General features: G+C 43.8%; 1 protein-coding gene across 1 annotated transcript in view; it reads right to left on the reverse strand.

The window, feature by feature from the left end:
* Positions 1-18,942, reverse strand: part of LOC121005254 (BPI fold-containing family C protein-like) — a 43,227-nt gene extending 24,285 nt beyond the window's left edge. Inside the window, exons 1-8 of the mRNA XM_040437874.1 lie at positions 18,821-18,942; positions 12,679-12,807; positions 8,356-8,467; positions 7,004-7,132; positions 6,761-6,916; positions 5,715-5,778; positions 3,870-3,930; positions 1,819-1,910 (exon numbers count right to left, since the gene is read on the reverse strand). Of these exons, the coding sequence (XP_040293808.1) occupies positions 1,819-1,910; positions 3,870-3,930; positions 5,715-5,778; positions 6,761-6,916; positions 7,004-7,132; positions 8,356-8,467; positions 12,679-12,787 (723 nt within the window). The 5' untranslated portion in view covers positions 12,788-12,807; positions 18,821-18,942. The remainder of the gene's footprint in view (positions 1-1,818; positions 1,911-3,869; positions 3,931-5,714; positions 5,779-6,760; positions 6,917-7,003; positions 7,133-8,355; positions 8,468-12,678; positions 12,808-18,820) is intronic.
* Between the last annotated feature and the right edge of the window lie 5,383 nt (positions 18,943-24,325).

The following is a 24,325-nucleotide window of genomic DNA, read 5'->3' on the forward strand; positions in this document are numbered from 1 at the left end:
CCCATGTCCTGCCTCATGGGGAGGAAAGGAAGTTACAGTTAGTGTGTGCCAGCCACCCCGGCTAGGGGAAGGCTGTGCTGGTAGGAGCTCCCAGTTCCAGGGATCCCAAACCAGGATCTTGTCTCGGTTGAGACCAAAGATCTTCATCCCCAGTCTGAGCCCTTCAGCCTCAGATGGTTGACAAGCAAGCAGCACCTCCAGATCTCCAGGAAGAGCCATTCCCTGTGAGCATAACTGTGAGTAACATCCAGAGACCAGGAGAAGCCAAATTCCACCTCAGCTAGTCAGTCCCATACACAGCAGAAGATAGACAGAGCAGAAGACACAGATTCCTGCCATATTCTCCAGGCACATGATAGGAACAGAAGAGATATTGATCCCTGCCATACATTGCCAATACATGCTGGGACCCAAGACTATTGCTGAATCTCATATGGATTAATGCTGCCTCCAGTAAAGAAAAGTTTAATTATATTCCAAGTCTGGATCTCATTTATTGCTACCAAGTTCCTCAATTACTCCTACTAGCAATACTCATTTATTGCAAGTGAGCCAGGATCCAGGAGTCCAGCCGTACCCAGGTAGGAGACACTGTTGACACTACACAGAGACATTATCCCCACTCTGGCATTCCTCACCTGGTACGTGGGTTGCAACACCTTAAAGGGCCCTGAGACTGTACCCTGCGCACGCTGCAATTGGCGTCACAAACAAAAACTATTAACTATACCCATATCCGGACCCACTGCATACTTTGGCGTCCACCTAACTGTACCACGGTCCGATTCATTGCACATATGTCCCGGAGTGGCATACATCATGCGCACAGGAGCACACAGCATCATAGGTTAATATGATATTGCGCGCATCGGGCCACCCACCGGACTATTGTCCTGCACTCATAATATCATATCAGTGCAGGACAATAGTCCGGCGGGCGGCCCGATGCGCACAGCATCATAGTAACCTATGATGCTGTGCGCTCCGGTGCGCACGATGTATACCGCTCCGGGACATATGGCCCGCTCACGGACCGTATGTCTCGGAGGGCATACGGTCGTGTGCATGAGCCCTTAGTATCATAGAAGTAAATGAAGCAATGGACTGAGAGGTAATGTCTAATTCTCGGGATCACAGTGTGCTCCAGCAGTCGGACCCCCTGTGATCTGATATTTATCATCTCTCCTATGGATAGGAAGTCTCAGCATATTATTAAGCCTAGTGGCCAGTGCTTAGACTGTACCATTTTAGGATATTTTATATATAATGGAAAAAAAAATTAAAAATCTAATTTTTTCCAAAAATTCTAAAAAATATATACTTAACATAAACTTGATTAAAACAATAGCTCATTTTTCTGATGACACATTCTCTTTAACCCCAAAATAGGTTTTGTACTTAAAGATCACCGGCAGCAGGATCAACGCCCTCGAAAAACAGACATACCGCTTGGTAGAGTTGATCCTGCTGATTAAAACAATCCAAAGAAAAAAATATTTTGTATTATCTATGCAATTGAGGGCTTTAGTGCCTCGCGGGGTGGGGCCTAACCCGTCCATGCAACCTCAGCTTTCCAGTGCTGGCCCCACCCCTCGGTGCACTGAAGCCCACATTTGCATAAAGAGTTAAAGTTTTTAAAGTCTTTTGTCTCAGGAAAGCTGCAACTGATTTTCTCAAGACAGGTATCATTTTAATCAGCAGTATGCCTAGTTTAATTGGGTTGATCCTTCTGACAGCTGCTTTTTATGGAATTACAAATAACCATTTGGATCGTGCAGTATCTTACCAAACTTGGGCTGATGATGAAAAAACTCTTACCTTTAATCCTATATTAGCATGGCAGTCTGTAACTTCTATATTACCCACAAGAGACAAGTCAAGCTCCATTAAACGAGTTACTGGCAATTTCACTAAAAATAAGTGTAATAAAAGAATATGTCAATCAATGCTTGTTAAAAGAAAAGTAGAATCTATGCCTTTTATGATATTTCCAGATATTGCCACATTGCTTGAGAGAAATGTTCCTTAGGGTCCATTCACACGTCCGTGGTGTGTTGCGGACCACGCAAATTGCGGATCCGCAACACACCCGGCCGGCACCCCTATAGAAATGCCTATTCTTGTCCGCAGCTGCGGACAAGAATAGGACATGTTCTATCTTTTGCGGAGCTGCGGACCGGAAGTTCGGGGCCGCGGTCCGCAAATGCGGAAGCGAAGAGCACATAGTGTGCTCTCTGCTTCACATCCGGGCCCATAGAGAATGAATGGGTCCGCATCCATTCCGCAAAAATGCGGAACAGGTGCGGACCCTTTTGCGGGGGTGTGAATGGGGTCTAACACACATTATGTTTATTTTCCTTTTTTTACTTTTGCCTTTACAAAAATGTTTGCTAACATGCTGTATTTACCGTCTGAGGGAAAGTACACTGGAAGAACAATCTTCCCCCTCGGAAAGATCTTTGTAACTGCCTCAATGTTACTGTTGGGGGACACCCCAGAGCATGTTTTAGTGCTCCTTGCACTCTCTCCCTCACTTGTACATGTACGCTGAAATTAATCTCTATGTTACAATGAACATACTTTACTGTCTGTTGATTACTTATTGTAAAACTCAATAAAAATGATTATTCATAAAAGAAAATGCAAAAAATCACACAAAGTTCAGAAATAAGTGGGGGGAAAAAATGGACGACTGTAGCTCTGTCCCAAGAAATTACTGGTAGAGGGGTTGTAGTAGGATCGTGTACAATCTGGGGGCCTACAGGCTGCTATAGACTATAATCACATTTAAAGATGAGCGAATTTCATATTTTGAAATGCGTTCACACTTTGTTTGGTGGTAAAAGGTGAATTGCGTTATGGATTCAATTATCACGGACCATAACGCAATTCTATGACATAATGCCTTTAGAGGCATTCCGTCATAATAGAAGTCTATGGGCTGCAAAACGGATACGTCCCGTTTCCGTTATGCAGGAGAGGACTCCCCTGCATAGCGGAAACGGAACGGAATGAATAACGGAATACCTTTTGTCATGCATTCCGTCATAGAATTGACGGCATTATGGTCCATGGTGACAGAATCCATAACGCAATTCACCTTTTACCACCAAAACGAAGTGTGAACGAATTCCATAAGCGGAAATTCGCTCATCTCTAATCACATTATATTGCCAAACAGTACCAGCATTCTAAAAGCTGACAGCTGGCCCCCACTTCTGATGTGAATGCAACTGTAACATTTGGCACTAAAATCTAATTGCATATGACTAATGCTATTAGTGTTGAGCGAATAGAAGTATCCGGAGTGGATTTTGATCCGAATTTCAGTGAAAAGTCGATTCACCGCAAAGCCAAATTTCCTCATGCTTCATGGTAACGAATGAATTTTTCCTGAAATGGCGGTAAAAATTTTTTTTAAAATCATACTCACCTTATCCATTTGAGCACGAAGAGGCCGCCACGGCCATCTTGCTTGAAGATCCCGCATGAAATCTCATGCTAGGTGACTTATGACGTCACCATGCTAGCCAGCGTGATTATGTCATCACAAACACAAGATGGTGAGTATAATTTTTTTAAGCCCTGGAAGGCCTCCATTTTTACATCAGATGCCGCGATCAGCGATGAAAGCGGCATCTGAGGGGTTCATTGACGGTTGGTTGTCGCAATCGCCGTTCCCCGTCATTGCGCCCACTACTTACAAAGAAATGTGCTTCGTGACAAAGTAATTTGTCACTATGCAAATTATTTTTAAAATTTGGCAAAGGAGCCCCTCATCTCTAATTGCTATGATGCACATTTTTTGGGCCACTAGTGTCATACCAGTCATTTTGGACCCATTTTGGAGAGTATGCCCTTATACTCACTTTTTAAATCACTTAACCACTGATCCCATTTCTTAGCTTCATTTCTAATAGAAGAACACAGCTGTAATAAAGATAATAGTGATCATTTCATCATTTAGCATATCATAATCAATATAGTAATCCATGTCTACTGTACACAGACTAGGCGCAGTATACAACTCGATTCTTGCTTCTGTTAAAGCTATAAGTCAGGAATATTCCTTGATGGATACCTCTGATGTACTGTATGCCACTATATAGGTACTGTGGTATATGCCGGCCGTTGACTTCCATTGTAAAAAAGCTTACACCGCTCAGTATGCTTTTACTGTATTATCTATATAGGAAAGTGCAGTAGACTATGCTTTACAATACAAAAAAAGGGTATACCCAGGGGCCTGGCTATAGGGGGTGCAGAGGTAGCAGTCGCTACCAGGCCCAGGAGCCTGAGGTGGCCCAAAGACCCTTGTGCCACATAAGAAGATACTGGTATTATAGAAAGTGCATGCTGGTCAAGTTACATCTCTGGCTGGAGGGAACGGGTTAGGTCAAGAATTTGGCATGGCAGAGGGCAGCAAGAAGGCTATGTGCTCCCCTGACCATAAAGCACAGAGGAGGGGGGCCCCAAGCTGAACTCCCGCACCTGAGCCCATGAGCCTTTAGCTACGCCCCTGGGTATGCCAATGGATATGGGGCCATCATATGCCAAAGGGACACTCTTTTGGCATACACTGGGTGTATTGAGGCCTAAAGTATAAATCTCCTCTGCATATCTGAAAGTGTGTGTGTGCACCAACCCTGCTTAGGACCCTACTCATGTATTATATATTAGCTAGAGCAGAGGGCTACCCAAAATGATTGGCTTCCATAGACCTGATCCTTCCATATATTACATGCTCAGTCAAGGGCCTTTGGTGATCATATTGTCAACAGGCTGGCTTCAATTTAATATGAAGTTACCTTCATGAGATAACCCATTTTAAAGGGCATGGCCAGTTTCCTATATTGATGACCTATCCTGAGGATAGGTTATTAACAAAGGAAATCAGACAACCACTTTAAGGGGCATTTCCATCATTTTTTAATTATTATTTTTTTTTTTATCACATATGAACAACCTGTATGTGAATATTCTCTGTACTTTACAAAAAACTGGGCGGATAGTTTTCTGGATATATTTTTTGAAGTCACTATGTAAATTCTACTTTATCCTGGCTCTTTAATTTCCTCCTATGATGGGACTTCTATCACATCAAACCCTCCCATATTAAATAATAAGACTGCACGTCATTTACACAAGACAGATAAAATGTTATCTTCTCATGAAATAATTCAACTGATCCCTGTGGATCCAGCTTCTCTTAAAGGGAATGTGTCACCAAAAATGTTATCTGCCAGTTGAAATCAGATAGTGACATGTCTCCTTTTTATCTAATCTGTTTTTATTTTCTGATTGTAGATTTTTGTATTCTACTTCCTGAACATTATTATCAGGGCGGCCATTATTATATTGCGGATGTGCTAGCGGCCATCTAGCAACCCATGTCCTCAGCTCTATACCCAAAATCCGGGTGACAGGTTCCCTTTAAGAATAAGATCACCATGATGTATCTATATGAATACTGTACCCACACCTAAACTTTTAGGGGGTCGTTTAACTGGTGTAAAGTAGAACTGGCTTAGTTGCCTATAGCAACCAATCAGATTCCACCTTTCATTTTGGACTGCTCCTCTGGAAAATGAAAAGCAGAATCTGATTGGTTGCTAGGGGCGACTAAGTCAGTTCTACTTTACTCCAGTTTGATAAATGACCCCTTTAGTTCTTAGTTCTCTCTATATGAATATTGTACCCACACTAGTTCTTACCTGCTGGTCAACAGCTCTTCGTACCACATCTTGAATGGATTCTTTTATACTCTCATAGATATAGCTAGAAAAGGAGAAAAAATTATTTCTTGAGTCACATGGTGTAATCTTTTCGAAAATTGTAGTCAGGTCTCCTATGCTAAATAAGAATTTAGGATGTGTAATAAGAGAGATGAAAATCCGTGATTCCAATGTAATATTACCCCTTTATAAATCCCTCATAAGGCCTTATGTTGAATATGGAATTCAGTTTTAGGCTCCTCGTACTGAAAAGGACGTAAGAGAGCTTGAGAGGATTCAAGGGCAGATGACCAGATTATTAAATAGGAGGGAAGGTCTCTATAAAAATTGTTCTTGCTCATCTTGGAAAAAAAAAAGCCTAAGGCCTCATTCACACATCCGTATCTGTAATGACATCAGTGACAAGATGGTCAGTGGTTCCTCTGTGAAGGATCCATATTTGATCAGTGTGCCCGTTTTTTGCCCTCCATGTGTTATCCATATTCCATGGACACTGCTAGGTTGAAAATTAATTTCAAAAGCATCTACTTGTAACGATCCGTGAAATATGGACAAAACGGACAATGGCATCCATGTTGTGTTCGTGGACCCATAGAATATAATGGGCGTGATGGATCAGTAAACAAGGAAAAATAGGGTATGCTTCTGTAGTGTATTTTGAGGACAGTTTGGTTTTTGGTGTATATTTTAGGAATAGAGTTCTGTATGTATGGGGAATCTAGTTTGTGATCAATAAGCGTCTGGTCTGGGGGGGTCTGTATTTATTTAGGGAGTTTGTATTAGTTTAGGAGTTCTGTACTCATTTTTGGTGTGATGAAGGTCATATTCACTGCTAGTGATTCAAATCAGGAGTGCCCATTGTAAATCGGTGAGGCATAAGGCCAAAAATGTACTTTATACAGTATATCGCTTTTCGGAATCTCTCCGATGTCTATTCTAACACTGTGGCAACATGAAGTGTAGCATGTACATTAACATTGCTTATTTTTTTTACTTAAAAGCTATGTCCATATTATATCAATTACCTAACTCCACCCAACATCTGGACATCAACATTTTGAACACTTGATTGGCAGTCAAGAAGGTGTACAGATGGTACACCTGGATCGATTCGACTAACTCCCATGATCATGGAGATAGATAATCCAGTTAAGGTCACCACACCTGTCCCACTGTCGTTTCTGAAAATAAAATAAAAATAATTTTCAGTATTTTTTTTCAAACGTGGTGTTTTTGTGTGTGTCATTTTCCAGTATCAAGATGCTTACATTAGCCAGCTGTCTATTTTCCAGTTACAGTTTATTGTAGCATTGCCATTTTTCATTGATACACGCATTCCAGTCCCAGGCAACCATTGTGAAGACAAATTTCCAAGATGAAACTTTACCAAGCGCATCCTTGAACACAAAAAGAAAAAAAACTTTGCTAAAAAGTTTGACAGTGACACATTAGATGGAAGGGAAACGAAGGATTAGCCATGTTGGATTCCAGCATGCCCAATCCTTTGCTCCTGTGGAAGATTCCTCTTTCTTTATTGAAAATGCATACTTGATTGGTTATGCATGTGGAAGTTGGGAAGATTAAGGCCTCTTTCACACGGGCGTCGCGTGTAACCCCTCCACGAACAAGGGATGGAGGGGTTACAAAAAAAATAATAATAATTTAACTCACCTCATCCCCTTGTTCGTGCAGCCCGGCTTCTCTTCTGTCTTCTTCTTTGATGACCAGGAGGAAAAGGACCTGTGGTGCCATCACTGCGCTCATCACATGGTCCGTCACATGATCCATCACCATAGTGATGGATCATGTGACGGACCATGGGATGAGCGCAGTGACGTTACCACAGGTCCTTTTCCTCCCGGTCATCAAAGAAGACAGAAGAGAAGCCGGGCTGCACGAACAAGGGGATGAGGTGAGTTAAATTATTTATTTATTTATTTTAACCCCTCCATCCCTATTTTACTAAGCATTCTGTATTAAGAATGCTATTATTTTCCCTTATAACCATGTTATAAGGGAAAATAATAATGATCGGTTCCCCATCCCGATCGTCTCCTAGCAACCATGCGTGAAAATCGCACCGCATCTGCACTTGCTTGCAGATGCTTGCGATTTTCACGCAGCCCCATTCACTTCTATGGGGCCTGCGTTGCGTGAAAAACGCACAATATAGAGCATGCTGCGATTTTCACGCAACGCACAAGTGATGCGTGAAAATCACCGCTCGTGTGCACAGCCCCATAGAAATGAATGGGTCTGGATTCAGTGCGGGTGCAATGCATTCACCTCAAGCATTGCACCCGCGCGGAAATCTCGCCCGTGTGAAAGAGGCCTAACAATGGCTATTGTACGGACGTGGGCAGCATGCGAGTGTGATGTTCTAGCACTAGGCACTTCTCTGTGTAACTATACATAAGCCCTACACTGCTGATCTCAAGTGACAATACATTTTCTATGCGTGGCGTTTGAAATAGGGCAAGTTGCTTATTACATTCTCTCAATGGTGCAATAACAGTCATATACCTGGCAAGCCTTGCATTGGGGGATATCTGTCTAATGCAACCACATTAATGCTGTTCCTTATATGTAAACAGTAACCTTGACAGCTACAGTTACTCACTGTGTGAACTCATATGTCATGTCCTCGTTTGCTATGTTTTCAGTTCCGGTCACATTTGGTAGCTGGTATTCTGTATTATTTGACTTCAATGTATTCACTAGATATTGCACTCCTGTAGAAAAAATTGAAAATAAAATAAAAAAAATAAACCTCTGAAGAAGGTGAGTACATTTAAAAAATAAAAGTTGAACATTGCCGGTATTTATTCAACTTAAGAACATTTACAGATGTGTCCTCTATTACCTTTATAATAATTTTGTTAAGGATTCTAATTTCTCACTATACAAATTCAATATACAGTAATATAGCAACAGGCTAGCAAAACACTTTGCAGGCTGCAATTTACATCGCAACCACAAGGTGGCCACAGATAAACATCAACAGAGTATTTTTTAAGACATTTATTTCGCTCCACATCATCTTGTGATATCTCAAGCCAAGAAAAAAGGTAAGGAAGGACACATCTGTATGTTGGTGTATATTTGTAGTGCAAGAACATTTGCATATTGTTTGTGAGGCCTTCCTCTGGGAGCCCTGCTTCCATTTTTCATAGGTATATTGATGTTATTAGTGAAATTTGATTTTGTGCCCCATTAAGGACAGGTTCTTTACACTCTTGCAGAATATGTTGGCACATAGAGAACTGCTTTAGAGCAACCCCAATATACAGTATGTGCACAATAAACATAATTTCACATCTGACATCTGACAGTTTATTCTGACCGAGGAACAGACGCCTGGCCCCCGATTTATCATACCTTCGCTCCAGAATTCTGGCGTCAAAAAGTTGAAAAAAAAAAAAGGCTTTTGCGACTATTTACATTTTTACACCAACTCCAATTTTGTAATGTGGGTGGAAAAGTAGGTGTGGTAAGCATTGTTAATGAGTTTCACTCCAAATTTAGGTCTAAGGATAAGCCAAATTTATCAAGTAACATGAGACATTTGATAAATGTGGCATAAAGTACTCCAACACAGACTCAAGCATAACTGACTTTAAAATCTTCCCCTCATGATATATCCCCCTGGAGTTCACTGGACATGGCCTAGCCGCATACTGCAGTTGGCTATAATGAGATCTGGTGGGGATTCGGCTGGTTTCCGGTATGAGTGCCGGGCTTCAGCCGGACAAAAACCAGTGCATATCAGTGGCCTCCGGCGGTGCACTGCCCTATCTGGCTACACGGCCTCTGCTGGAACAGCCTGCTGGATACCTTTACTGGAAACGTGAAAGTAGCCCAACAGGATTGGTGTTGCTTTGTTCTTTATACCTGTCATAGTGGTGCATGCTTGTGTAATACAATCATCATACATTCCTTAAAATTGATAGCCTAGCCTTAGGATGGCTATCAATATTAGTTCAGTGGGGCTCATACTCTCAGAACCCCTGCCAGTCAGTTTTTAGAAGGGACAGTGGTGCACCCCCCTTCATTATTTACCAGGCACGGCTCTGTACTCTTAGTTGTGCCTGGTATTGCAGTTTTACTGAGAATTTGTCCAAATTAAGTGCATGAGACTGAGCTGCAATACCAGGCACAAGCACTATTACAGAGTATGGAATTGTGCCTAGTAAGCAATGAAATTCCCTTCAGACAGCAAATGGACAGGTGTGCCCATTAGTGCTGGTGACTAGTGTTGATTGAGCATGAAAGTGCTCGGGTGCTCGAGCACAATGGAAGTCAATGGGAGAAACCAGTCACCCCCTGCTCTGAAGAGGGTAGGGTGTCTGGTTCACATGAAAAGGTCAGAAATTGATGGAACCGGTTTGGGAACAGCATGGGGAGGATGTCTGGATGCATCTTGGACTCCCAGGTCGCTGCTAGGAACGATGTTGTCAGAGTAGTACGCCAATTTTACAGACTGGCAATAATAAACACAAAACCGAAGATAAAATAGATTTTAGAGGAAAAATTAAGGGTGAGAGCCTGCTGCTGATCTGACCATGGAAAAATTTTTGGGCAAGGGCCTGCTGCTGAGCTGACCATCTAAAACATTAGGGGTGAGGGCCTGCTGCTGAGCTGACCATCTAAAACATTAGGGGTGAGGGTCTGCTGCTGAGCTGACCATGGAAAAAATTATGGGCAAGGGCCTGCTGCTGAGCTAACCATCTAAAACATTATGGGTGAGGGCCTGCTGCCGAGCTGACCATCTAAAACATTAGGGGTGAGGGCCTGCTGCTGAGCTGACCATCTAAAACATTAGGGGCGAGTGCCTGCTGCTGAGCTGACCATTGAAAAAATTATGGTTGAAGGCCTGCTGCTGAGCTGATTATCGAAAAAATTATGGTTGAGGGTCTGCTGGTGAGCCGACTCTCTAAAACATTAGGGGCGAGGGCCTGCTGTTGATCTAACCATGGAAAAAATTATGGGTGTGGACCTGCTGCTGAGCAGACCTTAGAAAAAATTATTGTTGAGGGTCTGCTGCTGAGCTGACCTTCTAAAACATTAGGAGCGAGGGCAGCCTAATAAAGCGAAAAATGTTGACTGAATGTCACAGATATTTAGGATGGGCAAACGTTATACAGGAGATGTAGCACAGTTAATGTCGCTGCCACCAGCGACGAAAAAATTACACTGAATGTCACTGATATTTCGGATGCGCTAACGTTATACTGGAGATGTAGCGCAGGTAATGTCGCGGTGGTAATGCAGCGGCCAAATAATTGCACGCAATTTAGCGCAGGTTGCGCTAAAAATATATATTGCTGCCAGACACAGCAATAGTCCTTAAAAGGACTTTTGGATCTCTAACACCAACCATGCCTAACAAAAAATTAAATTCAATTGAATCAATTCCCTACACTATCTGTCCCTTCTACAGCACAGCTCTCCCTGACTAACACTGACCCGAACCATGTGTCATATGGTGCTATATAGCACCAGATGATGCGTTCCAGCGAGCCAATCACTGTAATGCCAGTAACCAACATGGCTACGGCATTACAATGAGTGGCAGTACTCACCTACACGTTTATTGGCTGCGTAGCTGCCAACAAACATGCGGGGAGGAGACTTGAGCATCGCGCTTAAGCACACGCGGTATTCGGCCGAGCACAGCGATGTGCCGAGCCAAAACTGGTGTTCGGCCGAGCATGCTCGATAAACACTACTGGTGACGTCACCGGGCTCACTGCTAGGCGGAATCCTCCATCTTGCATTCCCATGGTGAGACCTGGTACGTCACCGGATCTGCTGAAAAAGCCCTTGCCCTGGGTGATTCAGTTCAGGGCAAGTGAGAGCAAGTGAAGTGCTCAGATATTCAACTCAGAGGGGCTTCCGGGGTGAAGTAGGGGTTATGTCCAGGTTCAGCTCTGAACCTGGACAACCCTTTTAAGTAGTACACTTCCAGCATGTCCAGACTGTGAGACCACGTGAGTATTGCTGGCTAGTCTGAAGGCAGCAGGAAGCTTCTTGGACTACCAAATGCACAGTGTGCACTAGGTAGAATGAGAAGTGGTGCGGCCATCTTGGATGGCAGAAGAGGAGGCCATGAATCAGCGGATCTGAAGCTGAAAATACAAAAGGAGGACGTACATGTCATAGTTTTATTCCGGTCGCCTCTCGGCATGTTTGCCATGCTGCCGCCAGAACTCAGGCTTGCCCCCATTATAGTCAATGGGGCCAGAGCGGTAGTTCGGGGGCACGCATGCACGAGCGGCAGCACGGATCTGACAGGCTGTTCACCTGCCAGAACAGCCTGCCGGAGTTCCTTGCTGCTAGTCTGAAACTAACCTAAGTGTTCTGTTTATTCCCCAGTATATATTTTTTTCCCTGTACTGGAAGATCACTTTAATATGAACAAGTCTGGTGATTTATGCTCCCTTGTCTGAGAGTAGCATATCTGAACCTGTACCAGTTTGTTTTAATAGGAGGCGCAGACATACTATCAACTATGTCTCACGTGGATACACAGACGGACAGGCCATCACATGCCCCTTCATCAGCTGTCATTTTAGGGATGGGAGCAGTGAAGCTGTCCAGAGAAAAGAAGTGAAAGACAAGGGGATTTGGCTTCAGAAAGAGTTAAAACGGCACAGAACAAAAACATATATTATCAAGCTGCCTATAACCCTTCATACTACGTGGACATGTAGCATAAATGGGGCAAAAAACAATCAATTGGGGCATGTTCTAATGGTGACTCCAGTGTTGTATCCGATCACTTGGGTCTCGAAGCCAAGCGCAGTTTCTGTGTGATGTCTCTACCATAGTTAGTTTCTACAGTACGTTCAAATCCTTATAGATATGAGCCCTTTAGCTCAGGAAAAACTTGATTCTGCACTGGATAACTACAAAATAGACACATCACAAGTTTGATACGTACCACCTTCTAGGCCATAGTCTGTGATTTGAACCGTGGCCCCGGGATTGTCTCCAAAACATATGGTGGACAGGGTCAACAGAAGGAATGTGAGACAGGGAATCCACATCATTGTTCTTTAATATCTGGCAACTGAAATACAACCAAAAATAATTGTTGGTGCTTATTAGGGCTTAGAACACATAAAAATCATGATTAAATCAGCTTTGATTATTTGCCCTCTAATAAATCAGAATGATGGCAACCTCTTTCCACTGATGTCTATGGTTCAAGAGTAACCTGAACATTTTTTATTATGGCGAGTGGTTTACAGGCATGTGTGGCGGGGAGCACGGTCAGCAGATCGTGTGAAGAAAGCTCGGATCAAGGTGAATTGGGCGGTGGGAAGGTTCATGGCACGAAATGGGGCTGTCGCAGTTAGGCATGCTGATTTGGAGCAAGGGTCAGGGGCTTTTTGGCTTAGCGATGGGGTCCATCTTAATGCAGTCGGCATAGCTCTATGGTGTCTTGGATTGCATGGGGGCATAGAAACGGCTTTGGGAGTGTGGAGGGACGCGCAGGCATAAGGGCTCAAGCCTGCACGTTCTGGTGGCGGGAGGTCCTCGGAGTTGGTGGAATATCAGGTTCTGGAGGATGGAAGGGCTCCATGGTTGGGGCTGGACTCCCATGGTTGTATTTTCGGGGCAGGTTTTTAGATCCATCAGTGGTGCCTCCGAGCTGGCGCTCATCGGCTGGGGGCAAGATGGAGTACCCCGTGGAGAAGGATTTAACAAAACAGTTGGGGCTTCGAGGACCTCCCTCGTCGTTATTATATGTTATACATATGTTGGGGGGTGTGGTGTCATATGCGCAGATAATTTATTGGTAAATTTAAATATATAATAATAAAACGGCTGCTGTGGCCGATTCAATCCAACCGGGTGTTTGTGTCGTTATTTGGAACATGGCAGTGGGTTGGGGGTGGGGGATCAGGGTAGTGAGCATGATGGCCAATATCTTCGTCATATGCACTGCAGCTCAATACCATTCCCTTGAAAGGGACTGAGCTGCAGGAAGACCATGTAACCAATGGATATGATGTCACAGGCTGAGGAAGAGTATTTTATGCTGGACTGTGGTATTTGATTCTGTTAGGGCAGTATTTTGTGCTGCACTACAGTATTGCTGGGGTCAGGATGTCACTTTTTGGTTTGGTTTACAGGCATGTGTGGCGGGGAGCACGGTCAGCAGATCGTGTGAAGAAAGCTCGGATCAAGGTGAATTGGGCGGTGGGAAGGTTCATGGCACGAAATGGGGCTGTCGCAGTTAGGCATGCTGATTTGGAGCAAGGGTCAGGGGCTTTTTGGCTTAGCGATGGGGTCCATCTTAATGCAGTCGGCATAGCTCTATGGTGTCTTGGATTGCATGGGGGCATAGAAACGGCTTTGGGAGTGTGGAGGGACGCGCAGGCATAAGGGCTCAAGCCTGCACGTTCTGGTGGCGGGAGGTCCTCGGAGTTGGTGGAATATCAGGTTCTGGAGGATGGAAGGGCTCCATGGTTGGGGCTGGACTCCCATGGTTGTATTTTCGGGGCAGGTTTTTAGATCCATCAGTGGTGCCTCCGAGCTGGCGCTCATCGGCTGGGGGCAAGATGGAGTACCCCGTGGAGAAGGATTTAACAAAACAGTTGGGGCTTCGAGGACCTCCCTCGTCGTTATTATATGTTATACATATGTTGGGGGGTGTGGTGTCATATGCGCAGATAATTTATTGGTAAATTTAAATATATAATAATAAAACGGCTGCTGTGGCCGATTCAATCCAACCGGGTGTTTGTGTCGTTATTTGGAACATGGCAGTGGGTTGGGGGTGGGGGGTCAGGGTAGTGAGCATGATGGCCAATATCTTCGTCATATGCACTGCAGCTCAATACCATTCCCTTGAAAGGGACTGAGCTGCAGGAAGACCATGTAACCAATGGATATGATGTCACAGGCTGAGGAAGAGTATTTTATGCTGGACTGTGGTATTTGATTCTGTTAGGGCAGTATTTTGTGCTGCACTACAGTAATGCTGGGATCAGGATGTCACTTTTTAGGTTTTTTCCAGAGTTACTTTAAAGAGGATCTTTCATGTTTTTTTTTATTAATTAAGATAAATACCTTTACTTGCGGGGTACCCCCCACTGATGCTGCCACCCTGCCTGATTTTGCCAGGTCTGACATGGAGTCCGATCTGAGGTCTGATACTTGGGGGGTCTGACATGGGGTTCTGATCTGAGGTCTGATATGGGGGGGGGGGGTCTGACATGGAGTCCTGATCTGAGGTCTGATACTTGGGGGTCTGGCATGGAGGTCTAATGGGGTCTGATCCCAGGTATGATATGGGGGGATGGTCTGACATGGAGTCATGATCTGATGTCTGATGGGGCGTTTGATATGGAGGTCTAAAGGGGATCTGATATGGGGGTCTCACATGGAGATCTAAAGCGGGTCTGATATAGGGGGGCTCTGACATGGGTTCCTGATCTGAGGTCTGATATGGGGGTCTCACATGGAGGTCTAAAGGGGGTTTGATCTGAGGTCTGATATGGGGGTCTCACATGGAGGTCTAAAGGGGATCAAACATGGAGTCCTGATCTAAGGTCTGACATGCAGGTCTAATAGGGATCTGATCTGAGTTCTAAAATGGGGGGTTCTGACATGAAGGTCTAATGGGGATCTGAGGTTTGATATTAGGGAAGGGGGTCTGACATAACAATCTAATGGGGGGCTGATCTGAGGTTTGAAATGGGGGGGTATTACATGAAGGTCTGATGAAGTCTCATTTGATATGGGGGTCTGATCTGAGGATCTGATGTGGGGTTCTGAGGATCTATGATGGCAGTCTAATTTGAGGATCTGATATGGGGGTCTGATCATAATGGTAAGGGGGTATTTTTTGCAGTGGTGCACATTGTAAGGGGGTATTTGTACTGGTACACATTATAGGGGTATTTTTGTGATGGCATACACTATAAGTGGGTATTTTTGTACTGGAACACATTAGGGGGTATTTTTTAGGGCACTGTGAGCAAATTGTTATTGAGGGGTACTAGCATTTTCAGGGGGACTGTTTCTGCAATATCATATTGGGGAGCACAGGGGCACAGTATTGAGGGTGACAGGAAAGGGAGCAGACTTCACTGGATGTATGAGGTATGTGGTGCTGTATTACCCTGTATGTTTTGTAGCGCGGTATGCAATGTTTTCTAAGTATATCTTTAACAGTAAGACTGGAGGGAAGGGGTTAAATTAAGAGTTTGGCATGGGGGGTTGCCGTTTCAATTTTTACCTCAGGCAGCAGAAAGGCTAGGTGCTCCCCTGCCCCTTGCACAAAGCAAAGGGAAAGAGGCCCAAGCTGAACTCTTGCATCAGGGCCCATGAGCCTTTAGCTATGCCCCTGCTCAGTATAGCTCAACTCGTATCAAACTGATAAGAATAGGGCTTAAATACGTGTTTTTGAAGTTAAGAGATCAGAAATAAGAACTATACATGAACTGTCAGATGACAGGATTTAAAGAAAACAGACTGTGCCAGCTTGCAACCAGACTGATTTTTAACCCTTGTTACTTAGAAATGGCTAAACATTTTTTTTTTTAAAGACCAATTGAAATAATATTTTTAGCCTAAAATTAGCAAAATGCAATAAGAAAGAATTGCTCCTGAAGGTGTGCATAGCATTTACATTTCACCTGATGAATGATATGCAAATTGGCTCTCTTCCAAAAAGGAAGAGAATATTGTGCCTCTAGTGCCACCATTTGGAAGGTAGCTATTAGTGTTGAAGGAAGTGAAGTATTTCTGTCTGAAATCTTTGAGCACTTCGTGGTAATGAATCAGGTTTTTCTAAAATGTGGGCTGCATGTGTTACAAAGCAAAACTAAGTGTAGAGACAAGTCCAGGAACGCAAGATCACCCATAATGCCATTCAGCCATCCAGTCTGCAGATAGCCACCCCCTGTGATATCACAGTTCTATAAAACCCTCATCCCATGCAGTCTCCACCATTGTCCTCTGAGCTGAGCATAGGGTGAGACGTGACAAGTACTCATACGTCAGGGATAGTGTTGCTGAAGACGATTAATCGAAGAATATTGGAGAGGGAAAGTGCAGGGAGACTTATTCTGCATCAGATTTATTTATTTGTTCCTATTACTTATTCCTACATCAGCTGTAAACTAAGATATGTAATTCAAAATTAATAAGATGGATGCCTTTATTATTCCACTGCCATTGTGCCAACCAGTACCTTCCAGTCTGCACCCCTTAGGGGGGCCACGTCTTAATAATGACCATCCTCATCTTTTGCTGCCTTTACTTATTCCAAATCATCCTTCAAAGTCGACAGCAAGATGATGAGAGGAAAGTCAGCAAAATGCAGAGAGAGGAGGAGCTGGATGTTTCTGATAACATATTCTCATCAATATTAGGTGATATAAAAAGGAGGAAAAGCAGATGGCGAAGAAAGGCTCCCACCTGTAGGGCAGAAGAGCTCTGGGGTTGGAGAAGTGGGTATGCTAGAGCTGATTAATATTGATTCTGTGTTTACTGTCAAATAAACCTAACCAGCCGAACGCCATACCAGCAATAGCTCCTGTTTAAAGGGTTTCTATCACTTCGTATCACATATTTAGGTGTCAGACACTAGCGATCCTCTAGTGTCTGCTCTAACAAACTATCCTAATATGATAGGTTTTGGGGCAGCCGTTTTGCTAAAATAACAACTTATATCTATATGCTAATGAGCCTCTAGGTGCTATGGGGGCGTTATTAGCACCTAGAGGCTCCGTCTACCTTCATAAACTGCCGCCGCCCAGCGCGTCCCTCCAGCCCGCCCATCTCCTGCTGAATGCGATCCTCCCCGTGCGCGTCTCTGTTCGGCGCATGCTCAGTGAATGTCTCACCGCTTCCCTGCTCAGACATCTCCACTGCGCCTGTTCCTCGGAGCACTATGATGTCATCGGCGCAGGCGCAGTGGAGATGTCTGAGCAGGGAAGCGGTCAGACATTCACTGCGCATGCGCCGAACAGAGACGCGCACGGGGAGGATCGCATTCAGCAGGAGATGGGCGGGCTGGAGGGATGCGCTGGGCGGCGGCAGTTTATGAAGGTAGACGGAGCCTCTAGGTGCTAATGACGCCCCCATAGCACCTAGAGGCTCATTAGCATATAGATATAAGTTGTTATTTTAGCAAAACGGCTGCCCCAAAACCTATCATATTAGGATGGTTTGTTAGAGCAGACACTAGCGGATCGCTAGTGTCTGACACCTAAATATGTGATACAAAGTGATAGAAACCCAGGTGCTGCGTGGCCATTAACAACGAAGAAGGACTATACAGTGCAGTCGTTATTATTAAATAAAAGGCAGCTGGGGGCTAATTGGCCACGCGGCTCTTCACCGCAGCATGGCCACAACCCGCCCACAGCATGGCCTCTCCATGTGGCCATACCGTAAGGCAGAGTGGCCTGGGTATACTTGGTTTATAGCGAATCCTGACAAATTAATTCAGAATGAATCAAATTTCTTGGCAAGCTTTAGTGAAGTTGCCGAGTCGAATTTTTCAAAGCTTTGCTCATCTCTAGTAGCTATCCTATAAATCAATGTCTGACCCTGTCTTATTGGATAGATATCTACCAGCAGAGGTACAGCTTTATTTTTTTATTTTTGGAGAGCTACTGTGCATACCTTTTTCCCATAGGAGCACTATGTGACCTACAAGACTCCTTATACTTACTAGGTGCTTTCCACAAGGAGAAATAGTAACCCGCAGAACCTATTGAATAATTAATTTGGTGGAAATTATTCATTTTAATTAATCGACTTTAGACTAATGTTTATGGGTACCTTTAGCATACGACCACAAGGTAAGGCTTCTGCATTCAATTTTCAAAGTCAAAATCAGAAGTGGATCATAAATGGAGAGAAAGTAGAAAGGACTGAGAAAACTCTTTTATTAATTCACTCCTGGATTTGGCTTCCAAAAACTGCATGCAGAAACCTGGCCGTGTGGCTGTATCCTCATTGGTTGAATGTCTATGTTTGTGTCTTCTTATCCAGCCTATGATCTTACCTTGGATCCAGCTACGTTCCTGAAGAAGACAAATCTAAGCCTGGGTACATACCTGTATGCAAACCACAAGTGATGTTCCTCACTCCAGTGTCATCTGCTTCTGATTTGTGAAGATCACAGACAGTCAGCTAATAAAAGTTGAAAGCAATGACTGTTCTTGTTCTTCTTCTTTTGTTTTGGGCGTGGAAATAGGGAGGAGTTAGCTGCATGTGATGTGACATTACTTTCCTATTTCTAACAGTGCAATAAAAACAATAGAACGTGATACATGTCAAACAATTGCTTTGAGTCTGATGATCTACATCTCTGGACACTCTTGGATGTTCATATTTATGACAAGATCTGTAATTAGACACTTCCAAAGTACTTTGACTGTTTAAACAGTTGAACATGGGAACACGTTCCTTGGTCATTATGACTGATACTTACAGGCATACATACATAGCTTTGTTGATGATCATTCAGTATATGATGTATATAAACCTTTTTATGAACGGGATAATACCAGGGCTGTGAAGTAAGCCAAACTTCTAACTTTAAATTCTCTAAGTTTCCACACTTTGACTCATTCATTTTGCTCATATTGGTATAATAATAGCTTATACCAAATCTAGGTCTCATGCACATGACCATATTTTTCTTCAGTGTGCTATCCTTAGAAATTGAAAGGACAGTGACCCATAGTCAATGGGGCTATTAACACGAATCCGTGTGCCAGATCTGAGATTTTTTTTTAGTCACTTACTCTGACTCCAAAACTTTTTCTGGCTCCATGGCTCTGACTCCACAGCCTTGATTTTACCCCCTAGTCTATTCATATTTTTAATTGCTAAGCTGTCCGACAGATTCTTCTCTTCATTGCATATTGATACATGGTAAATGTAAATCAATGAATGTCTTCTTAGTCCTTATATTGGTTTTAATGGTTTGATACTTTCTTAGTTCTCATGCACACAGTGTGTGGTGCCATATAATACAGAAAACACAACTTAAATAGGTGGTTGTCACACCAAAATGCAGAAATTGTTCACAAATGTGCCATACCACCTGAGATACTTGCTCAAAGTAGGAACAATAAGTAAATAAAACTTCACTTTTAGGCTACTTTCACACCAGCGTTTTCGCTGGATCCGTCATGGATCTGCAAAAACGTTGCATATTGGATCATATGTCCACATGGGATATCTAGGTATCAACCAGCCCCACCTTCAGGCGTCACTTGTTCCTTTCCGCCACAATTTTGGAGAAGTGGAGGGTGGGACAGTTACTGCCTTTGATTAGTTCTTTCTTTACCCTGTGTATGTACCCCCTGATGAACCCAAATGCTGTGGGGGAAATGCGTTGGGGTAACAGTGTACTTATTGTGTTTTTTTTAGGGCGTTTTAGGGTAGGCACGGGGATGGAGGATTCCCACCATCAGGGGATGCCTCCGGGCTGAGGACTAATTAGGACCTTTCTAGGGAAAGGACCTTGCCTCCCATGGTGGTATCCTCGCATATACCTACTTCTGGACCCATTGTGTATCTGAATAAGTTTTTTTTTCTCTTTTTCATTATTTAGTTATATTGACCAATAAGGGTCGTTTTAAGGATATCAATAAAAGTATATTTTTTAAGGGTTCTATTATTATTTTTTCAGTTAATAAAAATGAAATGTCATCAATAAACATAGACCCATCAAGCACTTAGGTGGATCAGCCCCAACTAATCAGGATACCTAAATCCCTGTGTTGAACATACAGTGGTCCAAAGGTGAAAGAGGAATAGCCAGTGCACATATTTAAAAATAAATGTTCTTAACAGATCATATAGATTAGACAGAGGTGGAGATGGATATAACTCCAGCCATATAGTACCTCTGCACAGTACCTTATAAATTGATTTTCACTGCTTATTGGGAAATAGTGGGGGTCATTTATCAATCATAAATACGCCTAAATTAGGCGTATTTCTGGCACAGATTGTAGCACAATGATCCTTTGTGCCGCAATCTGTGACTTCTCCCTGCTCACGCCAGGTCTAAAAAAGGGTATTTGAAGAAGATGGGTTGGCACTGCAGTTTGCACATAGTGCACGCATCCAGGGAAGGCGTCCCACTAGTATATAGCGAAGAAGGACCAGCACTCACTTTCTTGATGATATGAAGAGACGTTTATTCAAGGCATAATAGCGTCATCAGTGACTAGTTTCAGGTCAAGCCTGAGCCTTTTTCAAACAGCAAACTTTTTGCACTTTGAAAAAGGGTCAGGCTTGAGCCAAAACTAGTCACTGATGATGCTATCATGCCTTGAATAAATGTCTCTTCATATCATCAAGAAAGTGAGTGCCGGTCATTCTTCGCTATATAGGTCTAAAAAAGGGGGCATGGGCGGGGAAGAGGACCCTTTACCACTTTCTACACCTGTTTTAGGTTCAGAAATGGTCTAAATGTAAGACAGCTAGGAGGCTGTCTTACATTCAGAAGTATTTTCACATCTAAGACAATAACCTGCCAGAAGGTGTGGTCCCAAAAATGGTGTCTAAAAATACAAATACTCACAGATGACCGCCATTAAAACATAGCCTTTATTCAATATCAAATTAAAATAACCCCCAATCCAAAAAGGAAAAATAATTGTGCTTACATAGTGTAAAGGGGGAATATTAATCACCAATATTTATGCAAATATCGATAATTAATATTCATAAATGGGAGGAGCCATCCAGTGATAACTCCGCCTATTTATGCCTTTATATAATAATAACAATACCTTCGCTATGCTTTACACTAAATCACTACGCTAGCTGCATGCGCCTTACTAAACTAACTATCGCCAATAACTACACGCCACACAGATAGTTATAAACCAAACACAGTATTTATTACTAACAATACACTATGCACGCAATACTAACAATACAGCACTAAATATACAGTCCTAAACTACACTACACGTTCCCAATTCCACCCATCAACTAACTAGACAATTCACACATACAAGTAATAACCACCCACCCCACCTGACTATTCACTGTCCCTACGGGGGTGTAAACCGACCACAAACACAAAGGGTTCACAATGGGGATTATATCAGAACTGTACAGCAATGCAAGGGTGAATACCCTGCAAGTGTACAGTGAGGGGGGGGGGGTGTGTGGCAGGGTTTGAGCAGGGGTTACCACCAGGGGTTAATCAGGGTAGGGAAAGGGTTACACGGTGGAGATACAGTGGGGGTCATCAGGGGGGTGTAACTGAACCACAAATACAACCAGTGGCACAGGATCAGGGGTACAAACAAGGATACAATAAGGCAAGGGTTTGGGGGATAGGGGTTACAGGACCAGGGGTGTGGGTTAACCAGGGGAGAGATATAGCGGTCGGGGGTCAGGGGATATACTTAATCCTTCCAGAGTAGGCCTCTTCCAGGCGGTCATCATGGAGCTCCTCTCTCCCATGCGTCTCTGAATCTAGTCTGGTTGCAAGAGAGGGCACCTCTGTCCGGTTTGGGGTTTTATAGCCCAAAAGCAACCCCCTCCTCCTTCCTCAGGCATGTGACATCATAGTGTGCCTTAGTCCCCCCTCCTAGTCCCAAAAATGCTGGGAGTAATGGGCATGGCCATGGGGCAGAGGTGTGGAAAACCGGTTATGATGTCTCTGGTTAGAAGGCCCTAACGGTGCCAGAGAGTCTGATTGTAAGGGGCCTGAACAAAAGGGGACTAGATGCTAATCAGCTGTTATCCTACAGGCTATCAGCACAAGTTTTTCTCTAAACAACTCTGTTGATAACAGTTGGAATTGCATATATGCATATATATATCCACAGATGCTTGGGGCACATCTATAAACACATACAAAACCGGGGGTATGAATGGGCAGCAATAAGCCCACATACATACTGTCATGCTGACATAAGTGTATATACATAGACACGTGTGCAAGTACATAAGTACATACACACATATCTATATATACACACACCCTCGCATATATCTGGGGCATCACATACAGGTGACATGCATATGTCCCCACTTGCCATACAGGGCCAATATATACACGGTCATACAGGAAATATATACTAACTATAAGGGGATACATATAAGGGGGCACATATATATACTAATATAAGGGGGATTATAAGGGGGCACAGCTTCCAGGGACCACATATTTCCCACAAGGGCCACCATGAGCCCCTGGGGATCACCATGGGCAGACGTGCGCAGATGCTGGGCACATCTGCGCACATCGTCCCATGATGCTGTGGTTAATGTATGCAGATATATACCATACATGACCGCACGTGTTTGCAGGCATGCATGGATATATGCATACGTCTCAACCGTTCCTCAACAATCCCCCTGTTGTCGGTCTATAATACGACAATATCTTGGGAGAACGGGTTGAGATATATTTGCCCCCCTTCAACCCCATCTTTGGTGGAAGTTCAGGAAGAACTGTAGTGCACACTGATCTTTAGGTACTTAGACATCCCTCATCCAGCTTCCTCCGACCCGCCCTTCACCGTAACCTCCTCCTTCGTCCACAGGATACACCGTCTACTTCTTGACATCTTTAGGATACCACACACCCACAGTCTCTCGGTTATTCTGCCGATCTTCAGGTATCTTCACCCCCCCCCAATTCTGGAGTGGGTTCACCCTTACAGTCTTTAACTGGCCTTTCTATAACAGTCTCTTGGTGTCGGCCACCCCCAACTTTGGAGTGACTACACCCCCACAGTCTCTCGGTAATTCTGCCGATCTTCAGGTATCTTCGCCCCCCCCCCAATTCTGGAGCGGGTTCACCCTTACAGTCTTTACCTTTCTATAACAGTCTCTTGGTGTTGGCCACCCCCACTTTGGAGTGGCCACACCCCCACAGTCTCTCGGTAATTCTGCCGATCTTCAGGTATCTTCGCCCCCCCCCCAATTCTGGAGCGGGTTCACCCTTACAGTCTTTGTCCCAACTTTCTTCTATCCAATGTCTGTTTCCATCTTGATGGGTGCGGTTCTCCCGTGGACAGATTAATAGGTCTTTACAAGGCAGGTCAGACTCTTAAGCGGTGATGTCATAGTACCTAAATTCTACTGCGGAGAACACCTCCGCCACACTACACCTCCAGCCCTTCCCTTAAGAACCTCACCGTTCCAGGGTTCAAGGTGGCAAATGAATGATGCCTGTCCCTATCGTGACCTAACCTTATCCCCATTCACACAAAACACATGTCACATCCCTCCCAACACCACCAAAATCATTATATGTATGTGTACCCATAGAGACTCATGCAACCTGGCATATCTCTACACCTCCAAAGACACAGGTAGGTCGCAGACCCCTGTGTCAATGGGAAACGACTATAGGATGCAAATGTGTACAGCCGAATATAGGCTGTCACACATTTGTACCTAGAGTGTCTATGGGTACACCATCGAACAACAAACACAATCAATCAATAAATACAATGTGCTATGGGGTTTCGGGGTAGTACAAGTTATACGTCCCGAACCCTCATAGGAAACAAAGTGTGTCCATACAATATTTGGCTACAGGAACAATGTTTGAGTTATGTCCTGAGCCTCCT

The sequence above is a fragment of the Bufo bufo genome, chromosome 6, assembly GCF_905171765.1.
Source record: "Bufo bufo chromosome 6, aBufBuf1.1, whole genome shotgun sequence".
NCBI lineage: Eukaryota > Metazoa > Chordata > Amphibia > Anura > Bufonidae > Bufo > Bufo bufo.